General features: G+C 56.6%; 1 protein-coding gene across 7 annotated transcripts in view; it reads right to left on the bottom strand.

Moving 5' to 3' along the window:
• DPP6 (dipeptidyl peptidase like 6) overlaps positions 1-23,439 on the bottom strand; it is a 1,059,086-nt gene that overhangs the window by 84,425 nt on the left and 951,222 nt on the right. For all 7 annotated transcript variants that reach the window (XR_006268646.1, XM_043463957.1, XM_043463959.1 and 4 more), the window contains exons 9-10: positions 5,475-5,629; positions 3,925-4,022 (exon numbers count right to left, since the gene is read on the bottom strand). Coding sequence is in view for 6 of the 7 variants with exons in the window: in XM_043463957.1 (XP_043319892.1) it covers positions 3,925-4,022; positions 5,475-5,629 (253 nt within the window). In the remaining variant the exon portion in view is untranslated. The remainder of the gene's footprint in view (positions 1-3,924; positions 4,023-5,474; positions 5,630-23,439) is intronic.

The raw sequence follows: 23,439 nt of genomic DNA, 5'->3' as shown, positions 1-23,439 counted from the left end.
ACAGACTCTCACTGGCCCAGAGAGGCACCAGGGAGCCTGTAGGCCCATCTTCCCCACGGGGCCCTCTGGTTTATGTACCATCTGCAGCTGCCGCCCTGGGAACCCTAAACCTGCTTCCTCATCCTGGTAACTCTCTACAAGTTTGCTGCTCCCGGTGGACGATGCTATAAAAGCTGCACTTGTGGATCGGTGCTTTGAGCTGCTTTGGGTTGAGATGTTTTCCCACACTATGTGCAGGGCATGTGTGAATAAGCTGTGCTTCCCTCTTGCTAATCTGTCTTGCTGTGAGGGTCCCAGCTGCAAGCCCAGGACGGGTAAAGGGTGGTCTCCTCTATAGCGTCCTGTACTGAGATGGCAGAACGTCAGCAAGGGCCAAGTATCTCTCAAGTTTTGCTTCCAGGACAACCAAAGAAATCCATATATACAAGGATCCTATTGAAACAGGACTTTATCGGCTAATTTTAAACTTAATTTGCCCGTTCAGCAAACCCAGCTGGTACCACGTGCTGGGCCCAGCCCAGAACTGGAGCTTGAGCTTCACACGTGCGTGCATGCTCAGTCACTTCAGCCGTGTCCGACTCTTTCTGATCCCCTGGACTGTAGCCCACCAGGCTCCTCTGTCCATGGGATTCTCCAGGCAAGAATACTGGAGTGGGTTGCCATGCTCTCCTCCAGGGGATCTTCCCAACCCAGGGATTGAACCCATGTCTACTGCACTGGAGGTAGATTCTTCACTTCTGGGCCACCGGGAAAGCCCAGTTTAGGATATCATTTAGAGATAGTTAGAGGATTTATCTGAAACCCACAAAGAGCAAGTGAGGTCGCTGAGAATCTTCTTGTGCAATGCCCAGCTTGCCTTGCGATGGCCTGGGCAGACCTGCCGGGGTGGACATCTCATGTGGATTTCTGTCCAGTGGGTCAGAGAGCCCCAAGGTTACAGTCAGGGCCCTGGGGGAATCTGTAACCCTCAAGCTTGTCCTTATATTTCTAGTCAGACTGTCCACACACACTGAGCTTCTCAACTGTCCCTGGGACTGGTTCTAATGCCCCGCTGGTTAATTAGTGAGTGGAATGAAACCTCTGACACCTGCTCATTTACCTTCTCTGAGAATCACAACCTGACCAGTTGAAGGGGAGATGTTGGACCGGCAGTTAGAAATGGACCTGAAGCTCTGAGGGCAGGGCTGAGTGCCAACGGCCGGCAGGCAGGATTCACGGGCATGAGACGGAGGACCAGCCTGTGCTGTGTGCACTAATCCTCATGACACCCACAAGAGTGAACCCTCCATTGTTAACATGCATCCCCGTCTTGCAGATGAGGAACTGGAATGAGGCAGAAGGGGAACCTGCCCCGGAGCACGGAACCGGGATCTGGACCCAGGCGGCAGCTTTTGAACCTTCACTCGGAACCAGCGGTTCTCAGTCTGGTTCTGGGGCGTCTTTGATGGTCATGCTGGCATCCAGTGGGGAGGGCCGGGGATGTGCCTGAAGTCTCTGTGATGCAGAAGGCAGCCCCCACCGCAAAGGGTCCCCAGGCCCTGAATGCCTCAGACTTGGCAGGGGGCGGCGGTGGGCGGGGGGCTCCTCGTCCAGGCCCCACTCTCAGCACAGCCCCTCTCACGCCTGCAGTCCTCCACGTGCTTGTAATGCTTCCTTCAAGGCCAATCCCTCCTCCACATAATAACCTCCATATTTCATTCACGCTAAATTCTCAGCCTAATGGACGCAAATAATAAATGCTCGCTAAATGGCTGCTCACATTTACTGCGTGATTTCTGACAGATCTGCGCTCACTTTGAAAAATCCCAAGACTGTGAAGGGGAAGGAGATGAGAAAGTGTGACATTAACACACCGCAGGTTACAGGGCGCCAGGAAAGCATCGCCGCGTTGAGCTTGGGGAAACGGCGGAGCAGAGGACCCGGGGCCCGCGTCCCGGCAGCCCTGATGGAGGCTAATTTTTCACTGTCCTTGAAGCTAATCAAGCCTGCGGAAACAGCATCACCAAATGGACTAAACGAGATTTTCAATTAACTCAAACAGATGGCTTAAATTTTCCAGGTGACTTTCCATATTAATGCAGAGAGAGTGCTGGACCAGGCCCCAGGCGGCCTGACAGGGATGGCGCTGGAGGAAGACAGCGAAACGCACGGATCTTCAGGAGAGAAGATGAAGCAACGATCGCAGTGTTTCTTCTATCCCGGCAAGAATGTGTGCATGCGTGCTAAGCCACTTCAGTCATGTCCGACTCTCTGTGAGCCCATGGACTGTAGCCCGCCAGGCTCCTCTGTCCAGAGGCTTCTCCAGGCAAGAATACCGGAGTGGGTCCCATCAAGCATAGCATCGCCCAAGTTGATTCCACCCCGGGACACGCCGAGGGCCCGATCACCCAGGAGGGGCCGTCCGAGAGTGAGGCCTTGGGACCCACTGCATGAGTGGGGCGGCCACTGCAGGGCTGGGAGGGACAGACAGCTGGGATGGACAGGCAGCGGGAGCCCTGGGCTGGGTCTGTCCTCCTAAGGGCCAGTGATTTTACACACCCCTGGAGACGGGAGAGCTGAAAGAGCCTCAGTGTTTCCTGCAGCGGCTGTGGGCAGATGGGTTCTACCAGGGACAGCAATGAAGCCGCCACAGGAGAAGCCCACGTCGTTACGGACTGGCGGCTCCAAGCGTCTGTGTGTCCAGCCCTGAGCCTGGCCTGCGGAGGAGCCAGAGTGGCTGAGGCCACTGCACCCGCCCTTCTGGAAGCTGCCAGAAGCTACCAGTAATGCAGAACGCCGTAACTGAATAGGGAAGACCCAGGCTACCGTTACGGCAAAATGTGGGCTGGGTATTTGCTGAGCCTCCAGATGGATCATCCTCAGCTTAACTGGGCCTGGGCACAGGCTTGCAGAATCTGTGAATGGGTAAAAGCTGGGGCCAGCCCAGTCCCCTTCCCTTTTTGCGTCTCCCATCAATACTCTCAATAGAGTGAGGTTTAACATTGCTATTAGTAAACTCTGGAAGTATAACCAGTCCCCAGGCCACTTGGACTCTGGGACAAGATGAAACTGAAATCCAGACCCCTTCAGTCAGATTCTACTCAGCTTTCTTGATTGAAAAATGAAGTCCACCTGAACCAGTCTTTTCTAACAGCAGGACGGTTGCCGTTGTCAATATGTTCCACCAACTACGTGGTTGTTAGCAAACTGGGAGATTTGGCTTCACTGAGACAGGACTTACCACTTGCTTCCTAGACCTGGAAAAGGACAGTCATGCTCTAATGCAGCGCTCCCCAACCCTTTTGGCACCAGGGGCCAGTTTCGCGGGAGACAGTTTTTCCACGGACGGAGTCGGGGGATAGTTTTGGAATGATTCAAGTGCACTACATTTACTGAGTTCATTGGGGAGGCAGAGCTCAGGTGGTCATGAGTGATGGAGGGCGGCTGCAAATGCAGACAGAGGTTCTCTCGATCGCCTGCCACTCACCTCCCGCTGTGCATCCCGGTTCTTTACAGGAACCGTACGGCTCTGTAGCCTGGGGGCTGGGGACCCCTGCTCCAAAGTTAGGCTCTGAAAACGGGATCCCATGCATGGTAGGTCCAATTACCAGGACTTTCTTGGAAAGGTGCATCTGTTCATCTGAGGGATGCCCCCCATAGTCCTCGCCCCCACTGGACACATGTGGTTGAACATCCCCTCTGCCCGCCCTGAAGCCCAGCCTCTGGGGAGCAGGATCTGAACCTGACATGAGGTAAGACATCGTAGAGGCTTTGACGGGTGTTCCTTTCCCAGAATATCAAGCCATAAAGCAGTTAGGAAAACTTTACAAAATGTGCCTTTTCCTTGGTTATGTTTAAATTGGCAGTCGGAACCCACAGAGGCCACATAAGCGGACACGGATCTCACTGTTATTGTCATTGCGTAATTGAAGGAAGGATGCAAACCTCATCCTCGGGTCATCGGGCGGCGTCATCTCCAGGTCATGCGTGGGTCCATTCAGGCCAATGACATGCAGGGAGATGGTGGGGTTTTCACAGCCGGCCTGGGAAGAAAGGGAATAGGGGTGAGAGAGCCGCCTCCCTCCTGGACCGGCCTGGGCGCTGAGTCTGCTGGGAGACACGAGAGGCTCAGCGTGGGGAGGACGAAGCCCTTCAGGGGGAGTGTCAGTAGACGGGGCGGTGGGGGGGATGCCACTCTCCTCTCTCCTCGCCCTGCACAAGTGCTGGCCGGCAGAGCCGACTAGGGTGCTGGCGTAACTCCTGGCTCCTCTGCCCCCGCAGACGGGGTGTCAGGGGAGGAAGGAATCAGACCCACACAGGGCGGGGCTCAGACAGGCCACCAGCTCCTGCCTCCAGTCTGAATTCTGTCGGTCAGAACATGCTGACTTTCTGCTGAAACAGGAACCCCCAGTCCTGAGCCAGACGGGGTGTCATAATTCCAATTACACAGACCTGTCCCGGAGTTCACGGTAAAATCAGGGGGCTGCACTTCTCTAGGTTTCAGGTCATGCCATCACTCCCAGGTTGGGGGGAATGAAAGGGTTCATCAGGGAAACTGTCCAGTTTCTAGGCAATCTCTGGCTCCCAGCCTCCTGAACCGTGAGACACAAATATCCGCAGTTTAAGCGGCACGGTCGGTGGTGCTTGTTACAGAGCCTGAGCTAACTGATACACCTGGCGCTTCCTTCCTCTGCCCTGGGACCCTGGGGCCCATGCTTGGGCACCGTCGCCCCCTCACTGCAAACTGCAGGCTGTGTGTCCTGTATCTCTGGACGGCAGGAGGCGTCAGCTCCCAGAGCCCTCTGGTGGCTGGGGAGCCAGGCCCAGGGCTGGTCGGCAGAGGCTGGACAGTCCTTCTGGGGCAGCCCTGGGGGGACTCGGGGACCCTGTCACCAGGCGGGGCAGGCAGGGCCCTGGCCTCTCTCTAGCTGAGTGGGCGGCAGGCCCTTCCCCACACTGGGACGATGTGGTTTGCTAACAAAGCCAGGTGTGGCCATCCATGCCGCCCTGCCCTCATCCCCTGCCACCCACCTGCAGCCTTGCTGTCCTGCTGGCTTTTTGTGCCAGCACACTGGTCTGGGGAGCAATTAGAAACAGTATAGGCCAGCAGACGGCCAGGCACAGAACAGCCCAGAGCCAAGGGGCTGAGGGCAGACGGGGGGACCCTCTGACCCCCAGAACCTGAAAAAGGAACCACAGGACAGAGTGCCGCAGCGTGGGCAGTGTGAGTTTTTGGCACCACGGAATCACAAGGGAGGTGATGTATTTTGGTTGCGATGAAGCTTAGACAGATGACTAACGGTAGTTCCATTATTTTAAAAAAAGTAAACCTGCCGACAAATTCAACTCCGCAAAGATGGGGATTTAATGCACTGTAATGGGACATAATTAATCCCGCCTCTGTTTACTGCAACGGGGGAGAGCCAAAGCTCCACGAGGGGGCGGGGAGCCGGTGCATACATGCTGAGGCTGGCCCGGCGCGGCTTCCCGCCTACCTTGGGGTAGTGGTAGGGCTTCGAGGTGGGGTAGATGGAGCCGGTGTAGGTGGGCAGCTCCATGACCGGCACCCGCGAGTCATTGATGGTGGCGTAGGCGAGCCGCGTACCGTCCGGAGACCACCAGTGGGCGATGTGGGTCTTCAGGATCTCCTCTAAGGAAACAGACAAAGCAGAGACACCTGAAGGCACGGGGGAGGACACCCGGGAGCCCCCAGGGGCATCTCCCTCCTTGCAACCTCTGAGGAGGCCTCCCCACATCCAGGTGCACCGTCATTCCGGACGTGCCTGGGCTGACCAGCAAACCCCAGTGTAGCAAACCCTGTCAATCAAGGCCCGACCCAACAGAGGCGAACCACCTAAAATCCACTCTCTCGTTTTTTGCACAAATTTGAGCACGATGAGCTCATGAGGGCCTTTCTGAGTTGACTTACTGTTGTGTTGTGGGTTATTGCTTTAAGGGGATCAGAAAACCAAAGCTAGAGGAGATCCATTCATCTGAAGCTGGGAGCACCCAGCAGGACCAAGTGAGGACGTAACTGTCTAGAGCTTGAATCCCAGGAAATCAACGAGCAGGAGACGCCAAGGACTCAGGCCCGCACGAAGGCCCCCGGCACACCGCTGTATGAGGGGCGGTGCTCAGAGCCCGGCGGGCCCCTCACTCTGACAGAAGAAGGCGACCGTGTTCCCTGCGGCAGAGGCTCAGAACGGCCCCCCTTCAGGGAGACCGAGATGGAAACAGCGATGGGCCCAGCCTCCACCGGGCGCTCCCCCCGCCCCCACCCTGTCACGGAGTCTGGGTTAACTGGAGCTCTGACTGGGGACGAGTCCTGTAGGATCTGCCGTCTCCCACCCAGCCTTCTGAACAAGCCGAGAGAGGGCCCCGCCCCAGTGCCGCTCATCAGAGCGCTGGGGGCGGAGGGGCACCCGGGGCTGAACGGCTCTGACGTTGGGGTCCTCCTTGGACACTGTGGATGCGTTTTATTAATGAATTCCCCCGGATTTGCTTTTAAAATAGCAGTCAGCACAGCTCTATAACCATACAACGCAAGTCCCATTCACCGGTCATTATCTGGGGTAGACCACAAACCAGCTCTGAGAGCTCGCAGGGACAGAAAGGCCGGCAGAACACCTGAAATCACACGGAGGAAACAGAATGAGGGCATCAGACCCCCGGGGGACGGCGAGAATGAGAATAAGGGTGAAGGAGGTGGCGCCGGAGGTGGGGTCACAGAGGAGCCAGGCTTCGCGGCAGGGGGCTGGGCCAGCCTGGCGGCCGGGACTGGGGGCGGGAGACCCACCGAGTGCACGATGAAGACAGGGCGGGGCTGGGGGGGTGAGGGCCACTCAGTCAGGGCCCTGCTGCAGGGGCCACAAGGGCATCCACGGCCCAGTTTAGGGGCCCTGCAGCTCCTCCTCCCCCAGGGGGGCTGGCCGATGGGTGGGCTCCACCGGCCTCGGGGCTCAGTGGGAGGAACCCCAACGTCCTGCAACAGGAGCTGCAACAGCAGAGCTAGAGGGGACTCCCTTCATGAAGTGCCGGCCTCCCTGTAACAAGTCTTCCGGTGCCCCTGGCCCCCACGCCGGGGGCTTCCCTCCTGGTCTCCAGCAGCCTGCAGAGATCCTGACCCCTGTGACCGAGGAGCAGCGCCAGACAGCAGAGTCTCGTCCCCCAGGAAGCGCCCGGCACGTCTGACTCCCATCACCAGACGCACCCCAGGCCTTCAGGTCCCTGAAGGGTGCTGAAGGGGCCTGGTCCTGGGCTCCGCCCCCGTCCTGCCATCCACCGGGGGGCCCGAATGAGCCCCCCACTGTCACCCGAGGGTCACAGCACCTGCCTCTAACACCCCTGCCCTGCCGGTGCTCTGTGACCTTGCAGCACCCCGAGAAGCGACTCAGAAGTGTTGCCAGACCCGATAAAGAACCCAAAAGTCTGCTGAGGCAAAAAAAAAAAAAAAGCCAGCCAGCCCTCCAGGGCTTGTAATTTTCCAGTGTCTTCAGCAGCCAGCAAAGTGACTTTCAGGTGCGGGTTTGGGAGGAGGTGACGCAGAGATGACTCTCTGCAGAACCACCTGACTTGTCTGCCGGCGTGTGGGGACAGGGAGTGATGGACTCCGGCAGATGGGTTGCTAGAGAAAACAGGCATCACTTGCAGTGGTTTGTGGGAGACCCTGCTCCACCGCGCCTGTGCTGGGGGCTGGGGAAGGGGGGTGGGCATGTAAGGCGGGGCCAGGAGTCGGGGGGAGTCAGTGGGAGCAAGCAGAATGCATGGGGCGGGGGGTGGGGACACGCAAGCATCATCCACCTGAAATCAGGGGTGTGAGCCTGACCGCGGTGCTCACAGCCTGTTCCTTCAGGACCAGAAAATCCCAGCAAACAGCGGTGGGTGCAACTCACGCGCCTAGACAGAAGCGTCACCCAGGAGCAGACAGACAGCACAGCCCTGCAGACACGCAACTCATCCGTGGCTTCTCTGACCCCGAGCGACCCCCCGAGAGGGAAGGGACAGAATCAGCAGCCTGCGGGGTACCCCCCACCACATTCACCCCCAGACGGGTCTGGGGCTTGGGGAGGGGCATGGAGCGCGGGAGGGCACACTGCGAGCTTCTCATCCATCCGTCATGCGTCCACCTCGTTCCGAGAACTTGCCTTCAGATGCAACGGAAACACTGCTGCTGCGGTCTGGCCAGCACAGCGCTGGGGGTCCCACGTACGGGGATGAGAGCCAAATCGGGGGAGAAAGGAGCTCCCAGGCTGGGCTGAGAAGCACTGTTTCTGCCCTGTCCATTTGCAGACACCGAGGACATCACTGAGCTCGATGCACTGCTCAGAGCTCATGGATGCAGAGGACCACAAGCTTCAGAGGAGAGACGTGCTGGTCGGAGGGCAGCTCGGAAACCAGTGCACTCAGGAGTGACAAGGGTCTGGTGTCTGTTGTCAAATCCTCAATGTCCCACAGCAAGACAACTGCTAACGAAAGAGAAATGCCTCCGTGCCAAGGCAGGCCATACACAAAGGGCGGCTTCGGTTTATTCTCTCCAAGTGCCTTTAAACACATCGTTCCTGGGTGTTTTTATTTTCCTGTGAATTAGTTGCTCATTAAAGAGATAATTAAGTATAAGGAACTGTGGGGAAAAGTACCAGGCAGATGACACTGTGACATTTCCCCGTTCATTACGAATGTCCCCATTCTGCAAACGTTTTCTTCAGGCTTCTAGCTTAATGATGCAGTTGGTTTAAATGCCGTGAACCAAATGTAGTTTATGGGTAGAGTTTTGCAGGGGAAAAAAAAACCCTAGTTCATCAACTAAATTAATTGCATGAGCCCTTGCCTTGAAACAACAGGAGAAACTGCCTTCTGAACAAGTACAGACAACTCGAGAGTAGTTTTCCTTCACCTCCCCTGACCCGTCCTGGGACCTTCTCGGAATCAAGCAAGAAGGACGCATCTTGGGACATTCACTTGAAAAGGAAGAAATTTCCATCCAGGCAGCTTCAGCTCACAGCAGGATCTGGGTCCACTCCCCTAGGTCTTGTCACCGCATCTTAAAGAAGCGAATATTGTCACTCAGGTGGCACATATATGGGCAGGTCCAAGAGGACAAAGTCCCTTTGGGGCTCAAGCTGATGAAGGCTGGTCCGGGCAAGATGAGGAATTCTCAGATTTTCCAGATTATTTTTCAGATGCAGAACAAAGAGAGGCCACCACGGTCATCACATAATTCTTGCTGGGTGTGCTTTCGAACTGTGGTGCTGGAGAAGATTCTTCAGATTCCCTTGGACCAGTCCATCCTAAAGGAAATCAGTCCTGAATATCCATGGGAAGGACTGATGCTGAAGCTGAAACTCCAATTCTATGGCCACCTGATGCGAAGAGCTGACTCACTGGAAAAGACCCTCATACTGGGAAAGATTGAGGGAAGGAGGTTGAAGGCAAAAGGAGAAAGGGACAACAGAGGAGGAGATGGTTGGATGGCGTCACCGACTCAACGGACATGAGTTTGAGTAAGCTCTGCGAGATGGCGGCGGACAGGGAGGCCTGGTGTGCTGCGGTCCATGGGGCCACAAAGAGTTGGACATGACTTAGCGACTGAACAACAGCAATGCCCTACCTAGGGAGGTGCTCAGGGAACGGTGTGTGCTTTTGTTACAGATGCCGGGGTCCCACTCCAGGCAGAATGGTCACAGTTTAGTGGGGTGGGGGAAGGGCACAAACCCTTTTCTGCACAAGCTTGCAGGCTGGTTGATACGTGACATCTGATCAAACAGGCCCTGCATTCTGGAGATGCATGTCTATGGTCTGTGGCAAAAAATGTCACCCGCCGTGGCAGTAAACAGAGGATGCTGCAGCTGTGAGGCCAGCAGCAGGGCAGCTGGCCTGATGGTGCAGCCCGAGGGAATTCAGGGTGGAGGAGGACAGGACGCAGGCCCTAGACAGTGACATCGTCTGTCTGGGAATGACTTCAGTGAACCCAGACTCCCGCATCATCCGCACAGAGAGACGCACCACGATCACTCTCTCCAGAGGTCTGGTCTTGGCGATGAACAGTACTTCTGACGCTTGATCACATTATTTTCTAGCAAAAACTCTTACGTATCCTGGCTCCTTCCTGCCCTCCTTGGAACGGTCCCTCAGAACCACTGAGAGGCTGTCTCCCAGGCTATCGTCCTCAGTAAGGTCCCTGAATGAGACACAGCTGGTGGTGCAGCGGGAAAGAACCTGCCTGCCAATGTAGGAGATGCGGGTTTGATCCCTGGTTTGGGAAGATCCCCTGGAGGAGGAAACCCACTCCAGTGTTCTGGCCTGGGAAATCCCATGGACAGAGGAGCCTGGCGGGCTACAGGCCACGGCGTGGCACAGGGTCAGACAGGACTCAGGACTGAGCACCACCCAGGCATCTTTTAGGCCGTGCACTTTGGTTGACAGGTCCATCAGTACATAACAAAGAGGCTGCCAAATTCTTTGAGGGGAGCACACCATCTTAAACAGAAGAACAGTAGGTTCCACCTAAAGGTGTGCAGTGGGTGAAACTGTGCCCCCTAGAAGTTATGACATCCTGACCCCTGGTACCTGTCAAGGTGATCTTGTTTGGAAACGGGGTCACTGCAGATGTAAGTAAGATGTGCATTAAGACGGGGTCACACTGGACGAGGGTGGGGGCCCCAATCCGACATGATAAATAAAGAGACACAGAGACAGAGCAGGATGGCGCCCTCTGGGAGCAAAGGCAGAGCCTGGAGTGATGCGACTACAAGCTGAGGAACAGCAAGGATGTCCCACCAGACGCTGCAAGAGACACCTCAGCTTCAGACTTTCAGCTCCTAGAGCTGGAACAATAAACCCCTGCAGTCTAAAGCCATGTGGTTTGTTGTCTTCTGTTTCGCCAGCTGCAGGAACCCACACAAGGTCATGACCTCCAGGGAGCCTGATCCTCACCGGGAGGATGATGTAGGAAACCACCCCCTCCCTGGTGCTCACACATGCACACATGTGCTCACACCCACACACAGGATGCTGAGTCTGCCGGGCTGCGCCCCCAGGCCCCGACCTGCAACGCTCCAGCTGCCACTAGGCTGATCAGGTTGGCTGTCTCAGCTTCCCCCCAACATGCCAGGGGCCGGGTCTGCCTGGGACCCTTGCTGAAGTCCGGTCAGATTCAGGTACATCTTTTGGTTGAACAAATATTTAACATGCGCCAGATGCTGTTCTGCGCACTTGCCAGGTAACAACTCATTTACTCCTCCTGACGGCCCTGAGGGTACCAGGTAAATTGCTCCCCTTCAGATTTAACCACCTGCGATAACAGGCTGAGGGGTTCCACCCACCCTCCGGGCCCAGCGTGTCGCTGCCGAGCTCGCCCCGCACGGTCTTTGACCAGGAGAGCCCCGAGCAGTCAGAGCAGGGACCCGACGCCCTGAGGCGCCCTCGGTCCTCGGATGGCCATCCCCCTGGCCTGGGGTCTGCTCTCACGCTGTGGTCCCGAGGCCCCGCCAGGCCTCACGCGGGTCTGCTCACGATTTGGCACAGGACCCTCCACCCGCCCTTCCCGGGCCAGGGATCAAACAGTAACTGTGCACTTGGCTCTGTCATCCCTCATTCTGCAGCGCTCAGCCTTGCCACGTGCTTCACTTATCTTTGCTTTTTTCTTAGATACTCACGAGAACTCTGGATTAAGTTTCGGGTTACAGCTGAGAAACTGAAGGCTGAGAGACATTAATTTGATTGAATGAGGACCGAGGACTCAATCCTTCCTAAACCCTATGCCAGAGCACAGTAGAGATGAAGCTCAGACGTCTGAGACGTGGTAAATAAAACACGACCGCCACTCTCACCCCTCCTGCAAGTGAGCGGAGACCTCAGGACTGGAGGGGCTGGAGACACAGAGGGTCTCCTTCCTTGGGGGGAAATTCGAGAAGGCTCTTGGGGACGTGGAATGCTAGCTGTTCCCCAGGATCCCATCCCTTTTTTTAGGGAAAGAGGCGATGCATCAGGCTGGGCACACGGCCTTCAAGAAGACAGACTCTTCCCAGCCTCCCATGGACTCAGGGGTGATGGGAGAACTCGGCCATGGGCCAAGACAGAAGATCTCAGCAACCCTGTGCATACGAGGTGGCTTCAGTCATGTCCGACTCTTTGCAGCCCTCTGGACCATAGTCCACCAGGCTCCTCTGTCCATGGGATTTCCCAGGCAAGAGTACTCTTGTGGGATGCCTCGCCCTCCTTCAGATCTTTCCTACCCAGGGACTGAAATCATGTCTGCACTGGCAGGTGGGTTCTTTGCCATTGATGGCACCTGGTGTGGCCGCCTCCTTCCTGTCCTGCTGGCTGGAGACACCAGGTGACACCGTGGCCCACGCAGGTGACAAGCAGCACAGTGTGGACCTAGGAGCTCTAGAGAAGCCACAAAGTTCTTGAGGACAACGTCAGACAAGCCTGAGCTGTAGATCAATATCACTCAGAAGAAGAAGACAGAGCGCCAGCCACTTGCGGGTCTGCAAAGGACCCGCACCCAGAAAAGGACACTCCCCCATCTGTCTTCTGACAGCACTTTAAGAGGAAAGAGAAACATTTATTTCTACACGTGAGCAGAGGCCAGACCCGCCATCCCCCGGGTGCCAGCTCTGCACCAGGTGTGAACGCTGGGTGGCGAGGATCCACAGGGGTGGTGGAGGGTCGTGCGGGCGTGGACAGGTGTGGGCAGAAGGCAGCGGGGAAGGTCCCTGGGGTCCCTGGAGGCCAGGAACCGAGGCTGTCCTGCTGCCTCCCTGATGTCGCAGTCGGTCTTCCCCAGGCCAACAGGCCGCAGACTGGCTGAAAAGAACCCCCGAGACAGACAAGAGACATGACCTGAGGGGCCTGGAGGCATGAAGCGGAAGGGAAATGAGAGCCTCAGCGCGCTCTGCGCGCCTGCCGCGTGTCCTCCCAGGACTCCTCCATGCACCAGCTCCTGCAGGGCTGGTTCCGGCAGCCTCATCCTCCGGTGGGGGGCGGGACTCACTCTTAGCATCGGGGCATGGGGCAACAGTGAAAGTGAAAGTTGCTCGGTGGTGTCCGAATCTGCGACCCCGTGGTCTATATAGTCCATGGGATTCTCTAGGCCAGAATACTGGGGTGGGTAGCCTATCCCTTCTCCAGCGGATCTTCCTGACCCAGGGATCAAACCGGGGTCTCCTGCATTGCAGGCGGATTCTTTACCAGCTGAGCTATCAGGGAAGCCTCGCCTCTAAACCCGACCAGGCACACACATGTCTAAGAGCTGTGCAGCTCACCTCTTCTCTGCGTTTCTGAACGGCCAGGGGTCACAGCCCAACACCGGCCCAGCAAGACTAAGAATCCTCGTCCTCCCACGCTGAACCCAGCCATCTGCTGTTTCTACATGGCACGGACTTCCCCGTGTCTGAGACTGCAGCTCAGCGAGGGGTGGGCCGGCCACACCATGGACTCCTCGGGAATGCGGAATTTCGGGAGCAGCTTGTGTTTTCTTAGAGACACAATGTGACGTCACAGGCGGCTTCCAAAGGCAGAAGATGAGATATTCCCAAAAGCAGAACTCCCGCAGAAGCTGTTCGACTGTCGCTAAAGCAGGAGGTTCAGAGGAGGCCTTCTACATCTGTGAGTTCCAAAGCTCCAGGCTCATGGTCCTACAATGGAACCGCACTTGCTGACACAGACCCCTGGGGGAGCGCTTTAGAACACCGCCAACAATCCAGATCCAGGTTCAGTTTTGAAGTAGGGGCTCCTCGGCCGGGACTCAAACGAGTGAGGAAGGCAGGAGATGCTGCTGAGAGCTGGACTTCCGGGGTCTGGGGGAGGTGGTGAGCAGGGCCAGGCGGTCTCTGGTCTCTGTGCTGTCCTGCGCCCCGCCCTGGGGCCAGAGCCGCATCTCCCGTGGCCTCCTGCCCCCGCGTGCTGGGCAAGAGGGCAGCCGCCCCTGGACGGAGGTCCCATGCCCGAGAGCTGTGGGCCTCATGCGTAGGAGAAAACCCTTCCCGATTCCCGCTCCTCATCCCTCCCTTGCTCTCCGTCCCCGCTGATGACACTGAAAGACACAAGCGGGTCCTCGTCAGGAAGATCACGGAGGGACGATGAAACACACGCTAGGACGAGGGAGCCCTGAGCTGGAGGCTGTGCTTTCTGGGGGGAGAAGGCCGCTGCTGGAGAGCTCGCGGGAAGACGAGCCGGGGGGGGGATGCAGGCCAGAGGAGAAGAGGACCCCAGGGCCCCTCCTCAGGCCCAGTCTTAGGTTCAATATCAGAGTCTTTATTTCCAAATGGGGTCCCCTAAGTCACATAAGCGTTGGGCCCCACAAAGCCCCACAAAGTTAAGACATGTCCTAGTAGAAAGAAAAGTGACTTTGGGAGAAAAACCTACACAAAATAGCATCGCCCAGGAAAACGGTTTCCACCTGCCACTCCACCGGCCACGAGCTACTCAGGGAGACCTTGACCCAGCTCTGGTGCCCGCACCCCCTCGGGGCCTCTCCTCCTCACCGGTGAAACCGGGGTGTGCTGACATCACCTTTTCTTGACCTTTTTGAATACCAGCACCCTTTCTTAAAGGAAAACACTGTGGACACCACATTTTAGTTCAGCTTGAAATAGTCCACGGGTCTTGGCACAGATAGTGAAGAATCTGCCTGCAATGCGGGAGACCAGGGTTTGATCCCCGGGTTGAGAAGATCCCCTGGAGGAGGGAACGGCAACCCACGCCAGTATTCCTTCCTGCAGAACCCCACAGACAGAGGAGCCTGGTGGGCTACAGTCTACGGGGGTGCAGTCGGACACGACTGAGCTGCTAACAAAATTTCTAAAATGATTTGTGCTTCATTCATCACGACAGCATCTGCACAGACGGCACCAACGTTTAAGTGTACGTGGACACATCGTTTGTTTGGTCCCACATATGACGGGTCATGGGCACGGGTTTGCAGATGCCCTGACGTTGCACCATGGCCTGTTTCTAATCCATGGCTTAGATGTGGACCAGCTTGCTTTGAGCAGGTTCTAGGACATCCACCAGCAGAGCCCATACTGCCCTGTTTCCCGAGTTCCTGGCAAAGTACCCACCAGCCTCGGCAGAGGGTTGCCATGGCTGCATCCACCAGATAACGGTGAGTTTGGACCAGCCTGGCCGCAGCGGGCACACTTGGGAGGCACAGACCGCAGCAGGTGCCCGGGGAGGACACATGTTCAGGCCATTCCTCCTGGGCTCGCGGCCTCTCTGAGCATCTCCTGACCTTCCCCCTGACCCGCCCGCAGAGGACCTGGAGGAACTGGAGGCGACCTTCGAACGACCCACGGCCTCTGGTGAGCTCTGCAGCCCCCAGCGTGCTGGCGTCAGCGAGTGGGGTCATGGGCCCTTGTTCGAGGTTGACGTTCCCGCCTGTGTGCCCAGGACCTTCCCCCGGAGACCACCCTGAGCACCAGCTCCTCAGGCGCTGGGATGCACGCTCTGGGGGCAGAAGAGGCTTGGGAGGTTGGCTTCTGCCTGGAGCATCTCACACAAGAGGGGAAACCGTACCAGGGACCAGGAAGAACGCGCCCTGAACACAAGCGTCTGGTCTCCCTCAGCCTCGGGGCAGGCGGTCAAGGGAAGGGGGGGCTCTCGCTGCAGGATCTCGGCCTGCATTTAAAAATCATGCCAGGGACTTCGCTGGTGGTCCAGGGGTTAAGAATCTGCACGCCAATGCGGGGGATGTGGGTCCGACCCCTGGTCCAGGAAGATATCACATTCCAACAGAGCGACTGAGTCATGTGCTGAAACTACTGAGCTCACGTTCTGGAGCCTGTGAGCCGCAACTGCTGAAGCCCACGTGCCCCAGAGCCCGCGCTCTGCAACAGGAGAAGCCGGGGCTGAGACTAGAGAGGAGCCTGCGCAGCAGCAGTGAGGACTGTGCTACTGAAAAAAATCATTCAAGACCCCAAGCCGGTCAGCCCAGTGTCAGCTGGGCACTGTCTTTGGGTGTGGAGGGCCGGGGTGCGGGAGAGAAGAGGGAGCCCGTGGGAACCGGGCAGGGCCTTCAGCTGACACCAGGGGCATCCCGGCAGGGCGGTCCCCTTCCCAGTCGTGGGGGGTCGGGGATGGGGAGAGGCTGCCTCCGAGCCTTGGAGGAACCACAGGTGGGTGGGGAGGACGGGGCTACCCGAGGTGCCAGACCTCGTTCTCCTCTGCTCTGATGTTCTCAGTGCAGCAGGCCTGCGGAGTCAGTTATCACACGGGGCTGACCCCCAGGCGGAGGTGGGGACAGGAGAGCCACCCTGCCCACCCTAGAAGGCGTCCTGGAGAGGGACCTGGAGGGGGTCATGCGCAGAGCTCACGTCCCGCCCTACAGACGTGTGATGCTCAGGAGGCGGGACCGCCGAGCCAGCCTCTCCAGGGCACTCGCCGACTGTGTGACCCCAGGCAAAGTCCCTGCCTCAGTTTTCTCGTCTGCAAAATCCGTCTCTACCTCGTGGGTTGCTGTGAGAGTGATGTTAGTTCTTATACTGTGAGAGTGATGCTAGTTCTTATACTGGCAAGCCTGCCACAACATCTATTATGATCACGGAACGCGTGTCTGCCTGGGCCACTGGAGTCAGGGACCCACTGAGGGAGCAGAAAAGGCTCAGATGGAAGATAAGCTTGGACTGGATTGATGTGGCCACCGACCGTGGGCCACTGTGGCGTGGCCTCGCTCCTGGCAAGCCCAGGCACCTGGGGACAGAGCCACTAAACCATCGGGGAACCCTCACTGTTGAACACCCTCGCTGTGGCTCCTGGTAACTGGAGGAGAGAAAAAGCAAACAGCTCAGGCTTCCCGGAGGCCCTGGTGGATTGTCTCTGTCCTGTCGGGAACAGCAAGCGCGCCAGACACACCGGATACTCAGGGCAAGGAGGGTGGTTGCTCCTCCAGTGTTCATTTGGTAAAGCGCCTGCAAAACTGACCCTGCCTGCCACAGAACAACCCTCAGACCACCCCCATGCACATCCTCCCACTTCTCTGTTTTTATAATTAACAAGACCCCAGCGAGGATAGTAAGCTAGGAAGGCAGGCCTGATCCAGGCAAAATGGAGAGGAAAGCGGAGGTTTACCTTGTCTGGCAGCCCAGACACAGAAAGCACTTCATTGTGACCCTTAACTCCCGGTCTGAGTCAATCATCCTTCTTTCCTTCTTCCCATCAAAACGTACAGGCCAGACATTCATGCGTGTGTGCATGTGTGTATGTGTGCGTGCACGTACGCACACGCATGCATATGTGCACATGTGTGCGCAATGCATGTGTGGGGGCATGTATGTACATGTACATGTGTATGTGCTTGTATGTGTGTGTTTCAGTAAGTGCTCATTTACAACAACCACTCCGAGTAGGTGTTCTATCTTTACCTTTCTCTTAAGGAAATTAAAAGGATAAAAGTGTAGATCACTGGCCCACATCACAGAGCGAGGCCCTGAGAAGAGCATGTCTGTGGGATGCCCTGAGAGAGACGACGTGACACTGTCTCTGGCACCTTTCCATCTCCTTCGGCTCCATCTCTCCCCGGTTCTGGATGGGGTCTGAGCCACTGATCAGGCTTCCCAGGTGGTGCCCGTGGTAAAGAACCTGCCTACCGATGCCGGAGATGCAAGAGACGAGAGTTTGATCCCTGGGTCGGGAAGATCGAAGGAAATGGCAACCCACTCCAGTATTCTTGCCTGGCGAATCCCATGGACAGAGGAGCCTGGTGGGCTACAGCCCACGGGGTCACAGCGAGTCAGACATCTCCGACACTGTCTGAGCCACTGAAGGTGAAATGAATGAGCTGGGCCACTGGGGACTTCAGGCAGATGTGAGGCCTCCCCCACCCCGTGACACCCCACCTGCCAGGCGGGCAGGCAGCCCTGCAGACAGCCTGCCGTCTGTGCCGGGTGCTGGCCGAGAATGATTTTAAATTCAGCCCCTAAAACTGTTCCATTCAAAAGAGAAGGTTCCACCATAATATCCTTTGATATTAACTTAATAATCTATAGTAGTGATTGGAGGTAGAATGTTATCGCCCAACTCTACAATGATTTTTAATGCTCTTAGACAGTTCTATTTTTCTTCCTGATATTTTGCTGAAGCTGATCATCTTGTTAATAATATTCACAAGGAAGTTAAAAATGATTGAGATTCTGAAATTGGAATTTTAATGAGACAGTTACTTAGCTATCAACTGCTACAACCAAAACTGTTTGTATTTATGAAGGGTTTCTTAAAAGTGCTGATTCAATTGTGTCCTCTTCTGAAAGTTAGAATTTTTCATCACAAAGCAAAATTACATGTAACATTTCTTCTATACACTGGCTTTAGCTTTAAAATTAGATGACAGGAATGTTTTCTTGTAGGATGCACTGCACAAAAGCTCATTATAATACATATTTTCAAAGAAAATCCTAACAGAGGAACAGTCACCTTAATCAGTCTGAGATAGTCTGCATAATTATTTCTTAACATCAATGGAGACATATTTTAAAAATAATGGATATCAAAAACCATGTGTATCAAGAAATTAGGTCTCAAGTTTTTGTACTTCTTTTTGAAGAGGAAGGTTAATTAACTGTGAATTATAAACAGCACTCAGAACAGTTTCTATACCCAACTGCATCGAATTATTAAATATTCTTGGTTCTACTGTTCAAAGAATAAGAGTCTGCCTTTTGACTTGTACAAATAGATCCTGACTCTGGAGACATAGCTCAGGGGTTCAGTGTGATTGACAGGAGGGGAATCCTGGTTACCATAGCTACAGACACCACAGGTACCGTCACCATGGGCACAGTCATCACAGGTATAGTCACCATGGGTACAGACAACACAGGTACGGTCACCATGGCTACAGCCATCACAGGTAGTGTCACCACGGGCACAGTCATCACAGGCAGGGTCACCACGGGCACAGTCATCACAGGCAGGGTCACCACGGGCACAGTCATCACAGGTACAGTCACCACGGGCACAGTCATCACAGGCAGGGTCACCACGGGCACAGTCATCACAGGTACGGTCACCATGGCTACAGCCATCACAGGTACTGTCACCACGGGCACAGTCATTACAGGTACTGTCACCACGGGCACAGTCATCACAGGTACCATCACCATAGGTACAGCCGTCACAGGTAGTGTCACCACGGGCACTGTCATCACAGGTACCATCACCATGGGCAGAGTCGTCACAGGTAGTGTCGCCATGGGCACAGTCGTCACAGGTATGGTTACCATGACTACAGACACCACAGGTACAGTCACCATGGCTACAGTCATCACAGGTACTGTCACCACAGGCACAGTCATCACAGGTATGGTCACCATGGGCACAGTCATCACAGGTAGGGTCACCACAGGCACAGTCATCACTGGTACGGTCACCACGGGCACAGTCATCACAGGTAGGGTCACCACAGGCACAGTCATCACTGGTACGGTCACCACGGGCACAGTCATCACAGGCAGGGTCGCCACGGGCACAGTCACCACTGGTACGGTCACCACGGGCACAGTCATCACAGGTACAGTCACCACGGGTACAGTCATCACAGGTACGGTCACCACGGGCACAGTCATCACAGGTACTGTCACCATGGGTACAGTCATCACAGGTACGGTCACCACAGGCACAGTCATCACAGGTACGGTTACCGTGGCTACATACACCACAGGAACAGTCACCATGGCTACAGTCATCACAGGTACTGTCACCACAGGCACAGTCATCACAGGTACGGTCACCATGGGTACAGTCATCACAGGTACGGTCACCACAGGCACAGTCATCACAGGCACGGTTACCGTGGCTACATACACCACAGGAACAGTCACCATGGCTACAGTCATCACAGGTACGGTCACCATGGGTACAGTCATCACAGGTACGGTCACCACGGGCACAGTCATCATAGGTACGGTCACCACGGGCACAGTCATCACAGGTACGGTCACCACGGGCATAGCCATCACAGGCAGGGTCGCCACGGGCACAGTCATCACAGGTACGGTCACCACGGGCACAGTCATCACAGGCAGGGTCGCCACGGGCACAGTCATCACAGGCAGTGTCGCCACAGGCACAGTCATCACAGGTACGGTCACCACAGGCACAGTCATCACAGGTACAGTCACCACGGGTACAGTCATCACAGGTACGGTCACCACGGGCACAGTCATCACAGGTACGGTCACCACAGTTACAGTCATCACAGGCAGGGTCACCATGGGCACAGTCATCACAGGTACGGTCACCATGGCTACAGTCATCATGGGTACAGTCACCACAGGCACAGTCATCACAGGTACGGTCACCACGGGCACAGTCATCACAGGCAGGGTCGCCACGGGCACAGTCATCACAGGTACGGTCACCACAGGCACAGTCATCACAGGTACAGTCACCACGGGTACAGTCATCACAGGTACGGTCACCACGGGCACAGTCATCACAGGTACGGTCACCACAGTTACAGTCATCACAGGCAGGGTCACCATGGGCACAGTCATCACTGGTACGGTTACCGTGGCTACAGTCATCACTGGTACGGTCACCACGGTTACAGTCATCACAGGCAGGGTCACCACGGGCACAGTCATCACAGGTACGGTCGCCACGGGCACAGTCATCACAGGTACGGTCACCATGGCTACAGTCATCACTGGTATGGTCACCACGGGCACAGTCATCACAGGCAGGGTCACCATGGGCACAGTCATCACTGGTACGGTCACCATGGGCACAGTCATCACAGGGAGGGTCACCACGGGTTGTCACAGGTGCCGTGGTGATGCCTTAAAGATGGACAGGAGACCGCAGAGCCACAGCACACAGCCCACCCTGGTCCCCACCTGATTTCACTCCCAGGATGTCCCAGGACCGAGTTTGGCTTTGACCCGAAGCTGCTCAGAGCCATCCTGAGGCTGGGAGTCTTGAAACGGGTCCGTCCACACGGGGCGCCGGTCAGCGGGCCTGGACCAAGCCCTTCTGGTCCCGCCCCCCACTCCTCACCTGGGAAACGGGAGAGCTCAGCGCGGCCCCACTGTGAGCCATGCGAGGAGGGAGAGTGTCCCCGGCCCAGGGCTGCTCCCCGCCCCCAGGCACAGTGGCTCCAGGGGGAGCTCGCTGTTGAGAATGTCGGGGACAGTCCCCTCCAGGCCCTGGCCACAAGGAGCATGGTGTGGGCAGGACAGGAGGGGATACTGAGGAGGCAAGGAGGGGGCTCTGGGCTGCGCCTGCCCTGGGGGACCCCACCCTGTCTGTGCTTCATGTGAGTCACAGGCTCTCCACCACCCACTTCCATGGTTTTTCATACCTGCCGACACCTCCAGAAAGTGGAAGGAGGGGGCTTTGGGTTCCAGGTGCCTCCCCTTCTCAGAAGACCCCTTAGACCAGCAACGACTGTTAGCTGAGGGCCCCCCGGCCTGGTCACACTCATTGTGACACTGGACTGATGACGGGGGCGGGGGAGGGGGGCGTGTCGGGCAGGACCGACTGGATCTGAGCGCCAGCATCAGCTCTGCCTGCAGCTGTGAGGCCTCCCCACAGGATGTGCAGACACACCAGGGTGACAGCTGCCCCCCGTCCCCCACCTCTGGGCCTTGAGCACCCTGGCCCCTTCTGTGGTGGCCGTGCTAACAGGCCTGCTTCCTTCCAGGAGGGTCTCGGACACCTGGTGTTAGAGAGGTGAAGTGGAAACCCTTCTCTTTGTCACAGGTCTGGCATCTTCTGGGAGCCAGGGGACGAGTACCAACAGCCGTAACTCGGCCAGAGCCTGACCCACGCCTGGGAGCTGGTGCTGCATGCGTACCCCGCTCTTTGCCGCAGTTACCTCCCAGAGGAGCCGGCTGAGGCTCCTGCATGGGGTTAACTTGCTCCAGCTCAGGCAGCGGCTAACTGGGGGAAGCAGTCTTCGCACGACACCCGTCTCACTGGACGGTCGGCTCCACCTCGACAACTGCAGCCTTCGGACAGCCTGTGATTTTAGGGCCAACTGACCTGCAAGTATCCATGCTGTAAGGCAGACAGCCCCGGAAGGCAAATGCAGATGAAGTAACTCGAGGCCAATCAAAGAGCAGCTCTTCCGCGGGCTGAGGTTGGCATTGGCCTCCCAGGGGCCCCTGGGCCAGGTGGGTGATACGGACAGCAAGCACCTGCTCCGGGTGAGGTGGCGATGGCTCCGGGGTACCCTGCCCGCTCCCTTCTTCCAGCGCGCTCGTCTCCGGCCAACCTCCTGCACGGCTTTAAATGCAGCAGGAAGCGCGAGGTCCTGTGGGCCCTGGGAATAATTGGGGGCAGGAGACAGAACTCCAGTGATGAGGCGCTTCCCCCCGAGTCAGAGAAGTGCTCCCAAGGGAGACCTCATCCTCCAACAGAACGCGCTTCCGAGATACGATATATTTTAGTCCTATTTTGTAGGGTCAGCGGTTCTTCGAATGAATCTTCTCAAATTTGCTCAGTAGCTGGCAAAAAATGTCAGCTTCTCTTTAGAGTGAAAAGCAAGTCACCATGAGTTAATTCTCCCTTTGCCAAAATCCAAACAGCATACAGAAGTCAAAAATCAAGTGAATTCTGCTGTTTTCTCTGAGCGTCTTTGGCCAAGTGTGGTCCAAAGCAAGGGACTGCCAGAGTCTCTCTGTGGATAAAATGACCACGGGGAGAAGTTTCCAGAAGCCTGAGAAAAGTGTGCTAGTACTTCTGGGGTTGGGAGGATCTCACACAGGAGAGGTTTGGTCAAATAGCCCCCAACTGGACAGGCCGTCAAATGACGTGAAGAGAAGGCAGAACCCACTGGGGCTGCATCCTCACTGCACACATGGGGCTCCGCTTTCTCCCGGGGGTTAGGGGCGCTTCTTTCCCAGTTGAGAGACAGGGCCTCAGGCTTCCCAATGCTACAGAGTGGATCGCCTCCAGATGCCTTTCCCACGTGGCGCCCTTGGAGCCTGGAGGGGAGGTGCCTCCCGATGAAGAGAGGTCCCAGCTCCGCTCATCGCCCTGGTCCTCCTCAGGTTCCGACCCACCTGAGGTTCCCTGCATCTCACGGCCACGCTCATGTGGGTCTGAGCTCACCTTCTCCCAGCCCGGTGGCGGCTTCTGGCCTGGATGAATGCCGCAGGAAGGACTACATTCCCAACCAGCCGGCACCCAGGCTCTGGGACTAACGGGCCTGCATGTGCTGAGCTGTGACCTGGGCAGGGCAAGTATGTCGTCTGTCCCACTAGGAACCCAACACTCACCGTGATCACCCTACTGCCAAGCTTGCAACCATGCTTCTGTGACTCCACTTCATGGAGGAGAAAGCTCAGACCCAGAGGCAGGGCTGGCCTGAGCCTTGAGTGGAGCCTTGAGTGGATTCTGGTCTTGGGGCGTGTGCAGTGGGCACTGCCGTGAGAAGGATACGGGGCTGTTTCCCAGGCTTATAGAAGGGCAGAGGGTGGGGCTGGCTCTGGTCCTGATTCCTGGTCCACAGCTCGTCCCAAC

This window comes from Cervus canadensis, chromosome 3 (assembly GCF_019320065.1).
Source record: "Cervus canadensis isolate Bull #8, Minnesota chromosome 3, ASM1932006v1, whole genome shotgun sequence".
Lineage (NCBI taxonomy): Eukaryota > Metazoa > Chordata > Mammalia > Artiodactyla > Cervidae > Cervus > Cervus canadensis.
Note: the sequence above shows the minus strand (reverse complement) of the source record. Positions and strands in the feature narration are given on the sequence as shown.